We start from the raw sequence: 17,787 nt of genomic DNA, 5'->3' as shown, positions 1-17,787 counted from the left end.
AAGGAGGTTAGGCATGCAAATTATGAGAAATCTTTGGCAAAGGATGCAAAGAAAAACAGTAAAGAGTTCTTTACTTATGTAAACTCTAGAAGGAAGGGGATGAATCAGATTGGTCCACTTGATATCAATGGTCCAACTGTTGACGATCCTGGTCAGGTAGCTAACAAACTAAATGAATATTTTGCATCTACATTCACACATGAGGAGTTATTTAGGGAGGGGAATGCCAAAGGTGTATTAAACTCTGGCAGTAAGCTAGATAATCTTGTAATAACTGAAAGTAAAGTGGAGGAGAAATTGTTGAAGATAAACATAAGAAAGGCACCGGGGGTGGATGGAATCTATCCACCCAAAGTCCAAAAGAAGTAAGCAAACCCTTAGCCATAAATATGAGTTTCCTTGGACTCAGGGGAGGTACCCATGGACTGGAAATGTGCAAATGTGACTCCAATCCACAAAGAAGGATCAAAGGGAGACACAGGTAATTACAGACCTGTTAGTTTAATTTCTGTTCCAGGGAAATTAATGGAGGAACTGGTTAAAGATGCATTGCATGATCATCTAGACAAGACTTCAGTTATAGCGTGGAACAGCATGGGTTTGTTAAGGCGAAGTCTTATCTGACCAATTTGATTGGATACTATGATGTAGTCACAAAGGAACTGGATGCAAAGAATAATTTTGATATTATTTATTTGGATCTTAGAAAGGCTTTTGATACTGTTGCACATGGAAGACTGCTACACAAATTGGAGAAGTGTGGCATTGGAGGCAAATTGCTGCTATGGATAAAGGGATGGTTGAGTGAGAGAAGACAGAGATGGTAATCGATGGACACTGCTCTTCATGGACTAATGTTATTAATGGATTTCCCCATGGTTCAGTGTTGGGTCCACTATTGTTTTCTGTATTCATTAATGATATTGATGATGGTATATCAGGCTTAATGTCCAAGTTTGCAGATGATAAAGGTCGGCAGGGTTGTTAATGACACTAATGACAGTATGCTGCTGCAACAAGATCTAGAAAATTTGAGCAGATGGGCTGAGAGGTGGCACTGAAGTTTAACATTGATAAATGTAAAGTACTGAATATGGGAAGCAGTAACCTCAGAGTAACATATCAATTGTGTGGTACTAAACTGACAATGGTAGAGTGAAAAGGACCTGTGGGTAATTGTGCACGCAGATATGAAGTTTTCTGACCAGTGTGGCATTGGAGGCAAATAAGAGTTGCTCATGGTGTCTTGTCAATGATATACAGGAATTTTTCTAGCAGGTATAAGGAGGTGATTATTCCCTTATATAAGGCGGTCAGGCCACACCTTGAGTATACTGTATACAGGTCTGGAGGCCTCATTTTAAGAAGGATGTAGAGCTGTTGGAACGAGTACAGAGAAGGGCAACAAGATTAGTGAATGGAACAAAGAGTTGCTGTTACGAAGAAAGGCTTAAGTTTTGCAAATTACAGTGTCTGGAGACTAGGCACCTGAGAGGTGATCTGATTGAGGTGTATAAAGCCTTGAATGGTTTGAGCATGCTCAATGCTGATGGGATTCTTCCTCATGCTCAGAAGAATGAGACGGCATAAATTCAAACTGAGGAAAGACAGTTGTAGGATAGATGTGCAGAAGTTTGCCTTTAGCCAGTGGGTGGCTGATTGCTGGAACAAAGTTCCATCTGTCATTGTAAAAGTTGATAGCTTAAATAGATTCAAGGCAGAACTAGAAAAACATTTGGAGTGAGTGGATGGGTGAAATGAGAAGGGAGTGTTTTTTTTGGCTTCTACTGTATAAGGTGTTTCCAAAATGATGGACAATAATTTAAAGGTGAAAAGTACAAACTAAAATATGCAAAAAAGTCCCAGTAAACATCGAAGCCGAAAATGAACCGTTTTCGAGATAATGCACATTTTCTGTTAAGATCCGCCACTGACTATGGGAGCACTAGTTTAGGAAAAAAAGCTGTGAATCCTTTGCTAAGGGTGGTTTTATTAAACATAAGATAATACATTTTTAATTTTTGGTTTCAACACCACAGGATTTTACAGATGCTACATGTTACAGGATGTTCTTTCTAACATCCTTTCCTCAACATCAGGTGTTATGCTTCTGAGCCTACCTGCTCGTACTCCATGTGCCAAGCACCCACCTTCTCTAAGGCATTGATGTACCCTGATGGGCTTCCTTCGGTGGGAAAATGCTTCTTGGTACAAACGTGCAGTCTCGAGTGCACTGCCATTGGCTTTACCATACATGAAGTGCATATCTGCATACTCTTCATTGCTGTAACCTCTTTTCATGTTGACTATCTTTTGACAAGTAATAGTATGCCTGCTACGTCTCAGAATGTTGAGAGAGGGGAAAGGGAGAGAATGAATATAACCTAACCTAAACAAACAAGTCAGTGGTGGATCCGAACTAGAAATGTGCAATATCTCAAAAACGATTCACTTAAGGACCCATGTTTACTAGGCTTTTTTGCATATTGTAGTCTGTAAAGTTCATCTTTAAATTATTGACCATCACTTTTGAAACACCCTGTAAAAGCTTGCTTTCTTGAATCATGTGCCTTTGCTAATGCTAATCCTAATATAACTGTCAAATGTAAAGCAGTTTAAAATACATACTGATCCTTCTTCCATTCCTTCAGCCTGAGTGAGTTTAGAGCCAATAGGAATAAGTTTTGATTCAGTTCTGATTTTTTTTTCTTCTGCTACACTCCAACCTCTTTTGAGTTTTCCAATGCCACTTGAAAGGGAAGAATGTCGAGACAAGGAACATTTAGAGAGCTCTTCTGTTTCTGAGGATTCACTCTCTGTACCACTAAACCTTGACAGTTGTCTACAGAAAAGGGAAAATGGAAAATCAAAGCAGTTCTTTACAATTATTTTTATCATGTAATGCAACTGAAATAAGCAAATTGAAGGATAATTAACAAGCACCAAATAAATAATTTCACAAAATTAATTTTCCAGTACTACACTATTTTTTCTAACGTAAATAAAAGCAATTCTCGCCATAGCCTATTCAAAAATTAATAATTAAAATTCATTTTTCCATTTAATTAATACAAAACAACAATAATACCAATTCACAGCCAAACTCATCTCAGGCCAAATATCATCTCCAAATATTTGGAATGCTTGCTCTTGGAGGATTCCACAGCCAAGCCTAAGGTCGGTACCAGCACTTGTGGCTCACCACAACAGGCTTGTACTCACCGAAAGATTTCTGCCCAAGCAGATGCTCGCTGCCCTCAACCGTGTGGACGCCGACATCGACACCATAATAAGTAAAAAGAAGGACAGACACAACTTTATCGAAGCTCTTGAAACCTGAATCACTGCCAAGTTGTATTTGTTTTTCTTTATTTGTGTTCAGCTCCTTGTTTTTATGATGTATTTGTATTTCTTTTTGCATTTGTAATCTCTATTTTGTAGCCTTTTGTATGTGTTCGCTATATTTTGTAGCCATTTGAATTTGTACTTATGTTATCTATATGTGAACCCCTGGCGCTCGTCGCCGTGATGGGATATTGTGCTGTAATTCTACTTCACAATAAAGATTTATTTATTTATTTAAACCATTTCCAGTTTGGGTTAGTTATTTATATGCACTAACAGACAAGTAGGGATTTCCCTTTGGAAATGTTTATACAGGGTATTTCAAAATTGCAAAGAACAAATGTAGGAGAATATTTTACAGCTAACAATAAAAAATAAAAAGTTCCTAAAACATAGTCTCAATAGTTTTTATTTTCAAGACATTAAAATATTAAATTACAAAATTGTGTAAAATGGCAAAACATATTTATATTCAAATTTATATTATAAAAATATGACGGTGTAAACAGACTTTAAATAGCATAAAACACACACATTCCAACATCTACATGAACAGTGATAGTAGTAGTAGTGGCATGTGATGCAAGAAAGCAAGTGTATGAGCTTATGCAGCATCAGCCAAAAGAAAAAAAAAAAAAAAAAAAAAAAATCACACCATCCCCTCCAAATGCCTGTCCAGTTCCTCCTTAAATTTATTCAACCTATCAACTTCCACAACGACAGATGGAAGTTTGTTCCAGCAATTAACCACCCGCTGGCTAAAGGCAAATTTCCGCACATCTATTCTACATCTGTGTTTTCTTAATTTGAATTTATGCCCCCTTAGGTTCGTAATCTGAACAAGTGGAAGGATCCCATCAGAATTCAGCGTGCTCAAACCCATTCAAGGACTTATACACCTCAATCAGATCACCGTGCAGGTGCCTAGTCTCTAGCCACTGCAATTTGTAGGACTTAAACCTCTCTCTTGGTAAGAGGATCCCTTCATGATGTTCTACTAGAGGTTATTGTTGTTGGGTTTAACGACCATAAGCAAATTGAATTCCCATAGGCTGCTAGGGCCATATTGTGTCTTTCTAATGGTGAATATGAAATATTAACTTCATTGTAATAACTATATTTCATGGTATATTCCTATATGATTCCTATTCCTATATTCCTATATTTCATGGTATATTCCTATATGATTTAGGAAAGTAAATAGTTCTTCTTTATTAGGATCATCTCCCAGAATTTGCAATAAATTTATAGATGTGTATTAGCAATTGATTTAAAGGTGTTTAAGCGGATGATTTGAAAGTGGGGACAGTCCACTAACGCATGGCAAATGGTCAGTTGTACTTGACATAGTGTACATTGGGGAGCACTGTCATTAGTTAATAGATACAGGTGAGTGAGGTGAGTAAGCCCAATCCTTAGCCTTCCTAAAATTGTTTCTTCTGGTCTGCTTTTCCAGAAGCTAGAGAGCCACAGCTTTGGTTCTGGTTTTATTTGGTATAGTTTGTTTCCTGGATAACCTCTCCAGATTAGTGACCAGCTATTGTAACATGCTTTACAGATAATATGTTTATAATCGGTATATGGAGTTTGAAAAGTCTGCAAAAGAGTAGTATCTGGTTGTCTGGCTGCAAGATCTGCTCTTTCATTTCCTGTTATTCCACAATGTCCTGGAATCCAGCAGAATGTCATAGTTTGGTTTGACTCATTACAGGTAAGTAATTTAGAGTGGATTTTTTTTATTACAGAGTGAGAGGAATGAATTAGTATTACTATTTATGGCAGAGACAGCACTGAGAAAGTCAGTGTATATAAAAACCAGGTGTAATTAGAAGTTCAGTAATGTGATCCAGAGCCAAGTTTATAGCATAAAACTCAGCAGTGAAGTTACTGCATTCTACAGGTAATGAGACAGAAGTAGTGAATGATGGGAAGATTGCCGTAGCACCTACTTGGGTCTCAGTTTTTGATCTGTCTGTATAGATCTTTCTACTAGAGGAATCATAACAATTACTCAGTCGTTGGTAACCAGTGCAGCAAAGTACATATTAGCAGTGTCAATGAGTCTGTTACTTAAGTTTCAGGTCCCACTGCTACTGCCTCATTTTTTACAGCAGGAATTCCCAACAAGTTGGTATTACCCCCCCCCCCCGATCAAATATCTTGAAAGAAAAATTGAATGGGGGTCGACGGGCAAATTATATAATAATAATAAATATAAAGAATATAGTAACATATGATATAAAATATAACTATGAATATTGACCTTGTTAATTTTCAGTTTTAGCAACTGGTATACAAATTTTACCAATGGGTGGCATGAACGTAATCCAGCAAATGGCCACTTCTTGTGATACATATGCATCACACTGCTGATAATGATTCACATCTATTGGCGGTCAAAGCAGTCAACTAATAAATCTCTCACTGTTAACATTTGAACAGTATGCACATAGGCATTACATATTTAAACACTATTATAAGTTATTTCAACTAATAACTTATTACAATTTTGATAACATGTAGTGTTAACATAATAACATGTTATAACATGCTGCTCCCAAAAAAAGTGCTGCCTGTATTCAAAAGATTATTTAATGTTGAGATTTATTTTTTTGCCTGGCAACGAATCAATACTACTACGTCTGTAATGTGAGAAAACCTTTCATAATGATGCTATGAAACCTGCACAGATGAAACACCACCTGGAAAGGATGCATCCTGGTGTAAAACCCAAGTATTTTGAATACAGTATTTTCAATATCTTAAAGATAAATTTATAAAATGTTCTACAATGGGTTTAAACCATTTTTGAGACCTTTCATAACATATTCATGCAGAAAGACTCCATATTAATAAGACTCCAATATAATAAGGAAGGACTCCATGACCTGCTCTGGCAGCCCATCTGCACTGCTCAGCAAACTTCATATCTGACTGCACAATTACCCCCATGTCTTTTTCACACTCCACTTCCCTGAGTGTAGTACCACACAGTTGGTATGTTTCTTTGGATTACTGCTACCCAGTGCTTTTTTTTGTAAAAGAATAGGTGCCGGTACTCATTGTTTGCTATGAATAAAAATTGAAAATTTATAGGACATAAAACGTACAATACTCTAAAACATTATTTCCTAATATTGTTACTTTAGTAGTAATGGTTTTGGAATAAGAACAACAACTTAAGTATATTAACACAGTTTATTAAGCATAAATTTATTATTCATGCAATTGATTTAAAGGTGTTTAAGTGGATGATTTGAAAGCGGGGACAGTCCACTAACACATGGCAAATGGTCAGTTGTACTTGACATAGTGTACATCACCATCTGCTTGCTGCACTTACTTCTTTTGATAAAATAAAATAAAATACTTAACAGAAGCTTTCGACACTGTGTGTGTCTCTTCCTTAGCTATGAATACATAAATACATTACATATGGAAATCAAGAATGGTACTGTGTGGTCATGTTTGATAAACAAAGCGAGAGCACGAGGTTTATCTAGCATGAACACGCTTAAGCAGAAGCTTCTTTTAGCACAGTAAAACAAGCTTCTGTTATGTATTTTAGTATTTGGTGTGTATTACCACGTAACCCGCATCCCTCTTCTCCCATTGGCTGAATAAATATCACTAGGAGGAAAGTTATTTTAATGTATAGAAAGATAAAAAATAAGTAATAAATAAAAAAATAATAAGCAAAAATTTAAAAAAATTTCATAATAATGTTTTTATAGAATATTCCAAATTTTTATTGAGTTGTTATCCAATACACTATGCCAACTTCTTTTCTTGTTTGTGTCTATTGCTGAATGACGTTTCCAAAGCAGCCATGAATTGACATATTTTGCTGGATCAAAGCGGGTTAGCAGTGGGCCTACAATTTTAAGAAACGGTAGTGAAAAAACTGTTTTGTCATCAACGAAGCTCTGGTTGGGCTAGCGATCAGATTCATTTGTGAAAATTCTCTTTCACATTCACTCAATGAAATTGGTATCTTACTCTGAGTATCCATCAAATGCTTCTTCTTCTCTCAATAATCTTCCGAAACCATCTTTTCAATTAGATATTCCCGAAATCCATGAATTGTATCTCTTTCATTTAACTGTAACCTAATTGACAATTTTCTAACTTCATTTTCACCAAATGCCAACAATTCACGTTTAGAAGGTTTAATACCTTCGTTGTCCTTCTCTCGTCATTCATATTGTCAGTAGTTCTTAAATTTAAATTTTTTTTTCTTTTCTTTTTTTTTGTCCAAAATGTCGGTTTCATTCGGATATTCAGCTACTATGACCATGTAAACAGAGAGAGGGAAAATTTACGGAAAAATGTGGATAACCCACTTCTGCAAAACAACGGATGATTATTTGTCGAGGTAAAAGAAAATCACTCTCTCCTAATTCTGGAAGGGAGCGCTTACCTAATCCCTTTAGGCTTAGCATTCTGCTAATGCTTTGCTGTAGTCACACACGCATTGTTGACAGTTAGGCCTAGTGGATATTGCTGGGAATACGTCCATAAAGTTTTGAATTGGAGCAAGTACGTGCACTTATAGTGTGTGGCAGCCTGCGAATGAGCTCCGATTAAAGTTAAGATATAGAGTGCATGCGCGAGTAGTGTAAGGTCGCCCTGAACGAAGTTCTCCCTATATCATGCAATAATAGTGTTTCTTATTCTCGCAAGTATGCAATTTATATCAGATGGTTTGTCTCATCGTCGCAGATCCCATAGTCACGTCTTCTGAATATGATTGTTTTCAGGTAATCTTCTATATTAATTTTATTGAAGACTATCGCTAAGTACAGTATATAGAAGTTGCTCAAAGCCTATCTAACCCCGTTTCTGAATGCTAGAAGAACAAGGTCAAAGGTGTGCCTAATACGCTAATTCCCAAGAGTAACCTGCTAAAGGGTAGTAAAGTTAATCCTTGCCGAAAACTTTACAGAACATTCCCTTGGTTGAACATTTTTGATCACGCAGTTTGTGGAAACTGAACTTAAAGCTGTGGAAAGAGAATACTCAACGAAAAAATGCCAAATAATCAATTCAACTGCGCTATCTGTAAGGTGGTGAAATCAGCTGTATTTCTGAGCTGTCTTTCGTGCAAGAGGGGATTTTGTAAGCCGTGCACCCCCACAGTGTTATGGAAACTGAATAAAGAATGGCGAAAGGTGTGGACATGTGATATTTGTAACAGAACGAACGAAATCAATGGAGAGAATGAAACCGTAAACCCACGGAAAGCAGACAGCAGCATCCTAGACACTGACCTCGACAATTTAACATCACTGACATCATTACCGCCTGCCGAACATTCTGACTGTGTTGTTACTAACGAAAACGGAACACAGATTGCTTGTAATGGTTCTAACACAAAAACTATTATGCCTGAAAGCCCGATGGCCAATACTGACCAAGTAATCACCAACGATTTAATTAGTAGAAGCCTTACAGAAATCATCACCGAACACATGAGAACTATCACAGACCTACAAACAGATAATGCAAGGATTACGTTAGGCAAGATGGAAAGAATTTCTGAATGCGTCGCTGATCTCTTCACTGAAAACCAGTTTCTGCGGGCTCAAAACTTAGAGATCCTGCAAAAAGTATCTCATCTGAAGAGCCAACTTGAAGAACTTAACAGCATGACTATGAATAGTTTCAATTCGAAGCCTGGCCAAGGTGCAGGATTCCCATTCACCTCTTCTATACCCACCAATGGGATGACACATAACGAGAATGATGTAACAGCATACAATCAGACTTCCGCACTGAAAAAGAACCCAATGCGGAATCAAAAAGAAACCTATGAGGTATCAACTTATGAAAGTAACGCTGCAAGTGTAGATCCCCTAGCTTTCTTTACAGCAGGCCGAACATGCACACCTCACCAGCTTGACGCACCGAATCAAATTTTGGATAGATCCATGATTACAAATACCATTCATCCCAATTCTGTCAGGAAACTCCTACAGAAACTCACCTTGGCCCCCACTCGTGGGCTGAGGTTGTCGCCGGGCCGTCCCCTCACGTATCCAAAAGAAACACAACGAAGGAAAAGCGCCAAACGGCAAGGATGGTACCTGAGACACGAAGAAACAAGAGATCGAGAAGATCATATATAACTGGAACAGCCACAACTACTTGGCTCAAGACTAGTGGTAACGTAGCACACGTCGACCAACAACCCACTCGCAAAAGCCTATTCATCTCACAATTGGCTCCACACACAACCTCTGAGCAAGTTAAAAATGGCATAAGTGATAATTTGAATATATCCGTTGATGTATACCAACTACCCACAAAATGGCCTTCTTATTCATCTTTCAGATTAGACTGCAACAGTACCCAATATAAAATCCTGTGTCAGCCATCCACTTGGCCTCAAGGGCTCCTCATCAGGCCCTACTTTCAATCCTCGCCTCCCACCAGACTTCAGAGGCACAGCCAATCAAGCCACGGTCACATTCAGGGTCCAGTCAACCCCACTAGCTGACTCACTACCGAAATCATGAATGGAAGCCAATTCACAATAATTCCTGTTAGGATATCTGAAAGAAACACCTTAAAAAAAGAGAGAAAAAGACCGCAGAGGGTACTAAGGAATATCCCCAGACACAATAGCATCTCTATATTCTATCAGAATGCCTGTAGCATCCGTAACAAGCCTGAAACTGTGGAAGAACTTCTACTTTCGCACAAGTTTGATGTGCTCTGCATAACAGAAACCTGGCTTGGCCGAAATGAGGAGCATTTTCCATATGCAGTGTCGGCTGGATATAATGTGATTCTCTGATCCCGACAGGACAAAAGGGGAGGTGGAGTGGGAATTCTTCTACAAAACACCGCACATACTTGTTACTAAGAATTATAAAAGTCAGTCCACTAAGTTTGAAGGGCTAATTGTGTCATGCGAATTTAAATCTGCTCGCATTGATTTTGCACTTATATACACCCCTCCAGGACCCGATGCTGAAACCATCGACAGGATAACTAATTGGCTCATTCATGGGCTCCATCACTCAGCAAGGCATGTTATCTGTGGAGACTTTAACTTTTCCCCTCAACTTGTTCATCTTCAGTCCAGACTGCTAAATAACCTTCACCCATTAGGAATAAATCTGATTAATAATCTCCCGACCAGAGGTGATCACCATCTTGATCTTGTGCTATCATCAAGCAATTGTGAACTTGATTCTACAACAGAAATAGCTTTTCAATCTGATCACATGCCAATTTTAATTAACTTATATTTTCCGACTCCAAATTACAACGTCTCGACTCAGGTCCACACCAAGATAATAACGAGCCCAAAATTACTCAACATTACTAAATGTCTAGAAGCAGCCACTGCAATTCCTTGGAATGCACTTGAGCAATGTGATAATCAACTTGCCTTAGACCTTTTAACTCGCTGGCTCATCACAATTTCTAATTATGCAGCCTCAAAGAAAATAAGGATCTCTGAACGTACGAGAGGATGGTGGACTCCTGAGCTGAGCAACAGTTTTAAGCTTAAACAGGAACTGTACAAGCAGTGGAAAATGACAGGACTAGCTCCGGACCGAATTGCGTACTCCAAAGGACGAGCAAGCTTCAACCGCCTCAAGTCTCAAGCCATAAAACATCACATGGAAACCACACTTCATAAGGGCTGTCCATCATACCGACAGAAATACTGTGAACTCCCTCCACAGTTTGATCCTGAAAGGTGGATGGACTTTATTGCACGAGTTCAGCAAAACCAACATGAGCCCAGTGATATTCCCATGTCTGATGATGATGTCCCCAGAGATGCACTTGAAACCATTCAATTAACAAGACAAGACCTTTTATCTGCGATTAATAAGTTGCATGCAACTGGTACAGCGGGAATCGACAAAGTACCACAATTTATCATTAAATGTTTGAGCCCAATTCTGAGTGATCCCCTCCTAATAATGTTCAATAGCATATTAAAAGAAGAATTTTTCCCTCCAATATGGAATTTATATTCTGTTAGGCCACTCCCAAAAGTTTCCCAGCCAACTGAAGCCAGGCACTTTAGACCCATCTCTCGTTCCTCGTGTCTATTGAAATTACTTGAAAAAACAGTACTGAAAACACTTACCATGCACATTCTCCTGCACAGGCCCCAGCAAATTCATTATTCGTTGCAAAACAGATCAACAGTTAGTAACCTGATTATGACTACTAATGCAATCCTTGGATCATTTGAGGAGAAAGAAGAAATGGCAATCACATATCTTGATCTACAAGCTGCGTTCGATAGTGTTCACATCCCAGCCTTGCTCAAACTCCTTCGAAATTACTATCACATCACAGGCCCAGTACTGAAATTTCTGACATCCCTTCTTCAGAATAGAATCATCCAAATGTACATAGGAAACAAAGGTATACTAGACAAATACAAGCAGGTGTTCCACAAGGAGGAGTCCTGTCCGGAATTCTTTTCACTGCTATCATCTACCCACTAATACACAATAGAACAGATATGATATCATATGCAGATGATTTAAAGATCTTCACAAAAATAAATTTGACCGATGAAGCCAAAAACGCCACAGTAACCATCAACAAGACCTTATCAGAAGTACAGCAGTACCTCACGAATTTTGACCTGCAAGTGAACCCTGAGAAATCTGCCATCATGGTATTCTCTCTTAAACCCATACCAACCATAATTCAGCCTGCGATTGATGGAGTTCCGATCCCCTGCGTTGAAAAGCAAAGAGATCTGGGTGTAATCTTCGACAGAAAATTACGATTCCATCACCATATAGAAGAACTCTGTGCTAAATTCAACAAGAAACAGTGGGTTGCCAAGCAGCACTTGCTATACATTTACAACACAAACTTGATAGAAACGTATATCAGGATGATGATTTTTGGAAGTGTACTGTATGGAGTAGAGTTGTGGGGCTCAGCTGCAGACACAATTAAACCATTAAAAGCCGCTGAATACTGGCTCCTGAAGTGGGCAACCTGGAAGTGTCATCTCCCACCACAGCAGCGCACAACACCGATGGCCAATGCGCTGAATTTAACCAGGTTTTCAGCATTAATGCACGAGAGAAGACTCATCTTCACCGTAAAAATGATTGCCGGGAGAGTCTCAGCACCCAACGTTTGGGACACTGTGTGCTGGTGGATTCCCCAACCAGGTCTCCGCTCCACTCCCAAGCTTCTTGCTCTTCCTTCGAGACTACATTTGAAAGATCAGTTCCTCCCTTATAAGAAGCTCCATCTGGCTCAATCCCTGGATGCTGACTTATTTAAAATCATAGATGATAAAAAGTATAGACGGATCATCCTAGATCTGCACGTGGTCTCCAGAACTACCAATTGAACTAAGATTGTTATGCGGGGCAAGAGACTCTCAGAAAACTGGACTCGAGGAAAATCTTTTGTTATCACAATTTGTTATTTTTGTTATTTTGTATTAGTTTTCCTTTCAAGTCAATGTTATCTGCTATGAGTACTTTTTTTTTTTTTTTTTTTTTTCATATAATTCGCCTATAATTAATCTTTACAATTCCTTTATTATTCTGTTAACCCCTTTATTCTTGTTAACACCTGGCATGGTGCCGTGAAGGGTATTGTATGGTCGTGGTACCTGCGTGTACCGGTGAACTGTACAATAAAGATCTTATTTATTTATTTATTACAGTTGATTCACAGCAGTGTCCAACCCACAGCACACCTGGAAAGTGAATTAAAACATTTTAAATTTTGCTAATTATGAAAACAATTTTCTCATTAAATGTTTTGTTTAGTGAATGTAATCGTGTATTGTACTTAATAAAATTTTCGAATATTTTCAATTTCAGGTGTATCATTATTTTTATTTATTAACTTTAATATTCATCTTATATTCATCTTAAGTGATCAGTGATCTTTTCAAGTTGAAAAAATAGTAGGAAAACATGAAAAAAATTTTACTGAATATTACAAATTTCGAAGTGTGCTGCATCCAACTGTTAATGAAGGTGCTGGTATGCCGAATCACGCCGAATCATTGCGTACCGTCCCAAAAAAGCACTGCTATCCATATGTAGTACAGTCAGTCCTCATATAACACGTGTTTACACTACACAAATTTGATCATACACGATTTATAAATAAGGGAATGATATCGTATATAACACAAAGCGAATTCGCTTATGCACGATTCGCCTTTGTGTTTACCAGAAATGGCAGTCGAACGCGGAATCACCCCAACTGAACGCAACATGATACAAATGAAGAGAAGATTCTGAAAATGTATTTATGTTTTTTTATATCAGTGAAGAGGAAACACATTTTACCATAATAACTTAAAAACCCACATAATTTCAGCTATTTTAGATTGAGTTTACTACCAGTTTATAACAGATTCCACTAGAAGAAATGCAACTGAAAATTGTTTTTATTGTTTATGGTAGTAACCCACAGAAATGTGCTTTAGTAAAATGTGAGGTGTTAATAGTGTGTCTCTGCCTTTATGATGTTGTTTATTCAGTTGCTACATGCACGCAGCTTTGTTTATGTGTATCAAGCGTGCCTCCTCATTTTGTAATTGTGCTTTATTCCCTAAAAATGAGTAAAATACTTAAAAGGAAACATTGGTGAAGACACTACAGATTCAGAGAGAAAAAGAAAAGCAATATTGATAAACAGAGGCGGACTGGGTCAAAAATTCTTACCCGGGAAAATTTGTAGTGGCCTCATACTAGCGTTTATGGCCAAAATCACACCGGCCTAAGGCCCACCGGGGTTTCCCCAGTAAGGCTTATAGCCAGTCTGCCTCTGTTGATAGAGAAAAAAATATGAAATTGTGAAATGCTTTGAGCGAAATGAAAGACCATGTGATATTGCATGTGCTACAGGCCTAAATTAGGCAATGCCATGAATTAGAAAGAATGCAGAGAAAATAAAAACAACTTTCATTGCAGAAACAATTCAAAGTGTAATTAAAATCCATTAGATTAAGACACAAAGAATTGGAAGAGATGGAACGGCTGTCATCTGTTTGGATAGAAAATCAAACAAAAAACAAGTTTGCTTATGATAGAAGAAAAAACATTAGCAATATTTAAAATGTAATTATCGTAATAAAATACTTATTTTATTTTATCACAATGTTATTTTATCACATATTAAAAATGTTATTTTATCACATTAATCCACGAAGAGCAGTGTCCAAACACAATAAATATTATGATTATTTATTGTGTTTGATAATATTTTGGTTAAAAATGTGTGTTCAATCTTGGGTGGTTGACACCTAACCCTATTTTTCCCATAGGCCTGTTGTTTATGTTCCACGATTTTGCATTGCTCGAGGGTTACTAGGAACACAACTATTGTGCTATACGAGGACTGACTGTACTTTGCATTTGTCAATGTTACCCATCAGTTGCCACTTCTCAGCCCATTTGCCTAACTTATCTAGATCCTATTGCAGTAGCATACTGTCTTTACTGTCGTTAACAACTCTGCCAACCTTTGAATCATCTGATTCCTCGATAGCATCATGCTGATGCTATCGAGGCAGTGTTAGGTGGGTCGGAAAACTGCTAGCTTGGGGGGAGACAAAGACCAATAGATTGACAGTAGCCACTGGCAGAGGTGAAAGAGATTCTTGCACTGCTTCTATTAGAATGAGCAGAAGCCTGAAAAACAAGATGCATGGTATTTCAGAGACTGCTGGGAGCCATTGCGGTACAAATAAACACATGGGTTGTGTTAGGGTAGCTAAGAATAGAAACAGGTGCAGGTATACTTGCGTGTACACCAATGCTAGGAGTTTAGTAAATAAATTTGATGAGTGACAAATGGGCCTGGAGTACTGGGGTCCATAGTTTAATAATTTTTTCATATAGATATTTACAGTATACCCAGTATAAAATAAAATATAAGTACATTCAGTAGCTTTCGGAACACGTGTCCCTTTATCAACTGACAAATTTGAATACATTACAAGCAAAGTGGCACGTTACTCATGCGTCATTGTTGTAGCACGGACGTGTGCTGCCTTACGCCAGTGATCATCCATCAATAAAACGGTTGTCTCTAGGATGGGATGTATACGCATGCCTTTCTGGCGATTTAATGCCTTAGGGTTTTTTATTATGTTTAGTGACTCTAGCCATAGGCGGTGGCGAAAGTGTCGCGCGTGGTCCACTATCTCAAAGTCGCGTTTGGGGTCAAGATCGTGGTTGGTAGCCCAAAAATGTTCTGCAAGCGCGGACTGGTCAGTTTCGGCAAGCCGGATTGCTCTGTCGTGTTCCGTGAGGCGATCCTGGAGACGTCTCGATGTCTCACCTACGTAGCAACTGTTACAGGCCCTACAGGTGATACGGTACACTACATTGCTGCGTAAGACAGGTGTGACAGGGGTCTTCACACTGGAGACAAGTGAACGTAGGTTCCTACCTGGTAATTGCACACATTTGATGTTGTAACTTCTCAGGATCTTCGAGATACGTCCTGACACTCCTGGAGAGTACGGAATGTAGGCGGATGATATGCCGACTTGCTTCGGAGGTCTTGGGTTGGAAGTAAGTTCTTGTGCCTGTAACAAGCATCTGTTTAGTACATGGGATGGATAACCGCATCTGGTTAGGTCCGCCTTCACACGGGAGATCTCGTTACATCTAATTGTGTCGGTGCTGGAATGGCTCCAGGTCCTGGAGAACAGGGTGCGGGCAGTGCTATTGAGATGGCTTGGAGCGTGGCCGGACCCGTAGTTGGTGAATTGACCGCACCACATGGGTTTGCGGTATACTGAGGTCTCTAGATGTGGGCCTACGCGATGCACTAGCACGTCCAGAAACGGGAGCGAACCGTCCACCTCTGATTCTACGGTAAACTTGATGAAATTGGATAGAGAGTTGAGGTATTCTAGTAGTACCGTTTCAGAACCACAACGTGGTGTAGATATGTCGACGATATTTTTACCATAATACCACGTGGTCGATACTTTTACCATAATACGATATTTTTACCATAATACCGAAACTGACCAGTCCGCGCTTGCAGAACATTTTTGGGCTACCAACCACGATCTTGACCCCAAACGCGACTTTGAGATAGTGGACCACGCGCGACACTTTCGCCACTGCCTATGGCTAGAGTCACTAAACATAATAAACAACCCTAAGGCATTAAATCGCCAGAAAGGCATGCGTATACATCCCATCCTAGAGACAACCGTTTTATTGATGGATGATCACTGGCGTAAGGCAGCACACGTCCGTGCTACAACAATGACGCATGAGTAACGTGCCACTTTGCTTGTAATGTATTCAAATTTGTCAGTTGATAAAGGGACACGTGTTCCGAAAGCTACTGAATGTACTTATATTTTATTTTATACTGGGTATACTGTAAATATCTATTTGAAAAAAATTATTAAATTTGATGAATTTGAGGTATTGCTCAAAACATCAAAGGCAGATATTGTTGGGATATCAGAGACGTGGTGTCACACAGATATAAGGGATGCAGAACTGCAATTTGGGGAGTACAACGTCTACAGAAAGGATAGAAAGGGGGGAGGGGTTATGCTATTAGTTAAGAAACACATAAAAACCAAGGAAGTGAAGCCAGTCGACATCGCTGGACAGTGCAGTGTTGAGTCAGTATGGTGTGACATAAGCATTGGGAGATCAAAATTGAGAGTAGGAGTGTGCTATAGGCCTAATGACTCTGATGAGTATAATAAGGAACTGTACAGGGAAATAGAGTGGGCCAGTAAATCAGAGAGTCTTATAATGGGAGATTTTAATTTCCCAGATATTGACTGGAATTTGGGGGCTGGTTACTCACACACTAGCAGGGCTTTTGTGGATTTATTGGATGATTGTTTTCTACATCAGCATGTTCAGGAGGCAACTAGAGGGAGTAATACTCTTGATTTGATTATCAGCAGTGATTCTTCATGCATTAAGAATCTGCAGATAAATGAACCACTAGGTGGCAGTGATCACAGTGTGCTGAAGTGGGATTTACTCAAAGAGGTAACTACCATTAGGGGTAAAGGGAAGGGTTATTGCTTCCGTAAAGGCGACTACGATGGACTGAGACAGTATTTAAATTCTATACAGTGGGACCAACTGATGATGTTACCAACAGCAAACTCAAAATGGGAAGCATTCAAAGAACGTATCTTGGAAGCTACTAGGCTTTACATACCAACTAAGAAATATTGTTCAAGGTTTAGGCCAAAATGGATGTCAGATGAACTAATGAGGCATATGGCAGAGAAGAAAAATGCATGGGATACTTACAAATTAACACATGACACAGAAGCCTATGATAGATACAAGTTGATATGCAACCAAGTTACAAAGGAGGTTAGGCAGGCGAAGGCAGATTACGAGAAATCCTTGGCAAGGGATGCAAAGAAAAACAGCAAAGAGTTCTTTACTTATGTAAACTCTAGAAGGAAGGGGA

The 17,787-nt window shown here is 38.8% G+C and overlaps 1 protein-coding gene across 1 annotated transcript in view; it reads right to left on the bottom strand.

The window, feature by feature from the left end:
- LOC150082363 (multidrug resistance-associated protein 1-like) overlaps positions 1-17,787 on the bottom strand; it is a 266,340-nt gene that overhangs the window by 102,427 nt on the left and 146,126 nt on the right. Inside the window, exon 18 of the mRNA XM_090379234.1 lies at positions 2,629-2,842. Within this exon, the coding sequence (XP_090235360.1) occupies positions 2,629-2,842 (214 nt within the window). The remainder of the gene's footprint in view (positions 1-2,628; positions 2,843-17,787) is intronic.

Source organism: Mastigoproctus giganteus, chromosome 8 (genome assembly GCF_048544385.1).
Source record: "Mastigoproctus giganteus isolate SK-2022 chromosome 8, ASM4854438v1, whole genome shotgun sequence".
NCBI classification, from domain to species: domain Eukaryota; kingdom Metazoa; phylum Arthropoda; class Arachnida; order Uropygi; family Thelyphonidae; genus Mastigoproctus; species Mastigoproctus giganteus.
This window is presented reverse-complemented; position numbering and strand designations above follow the sequence as displayed.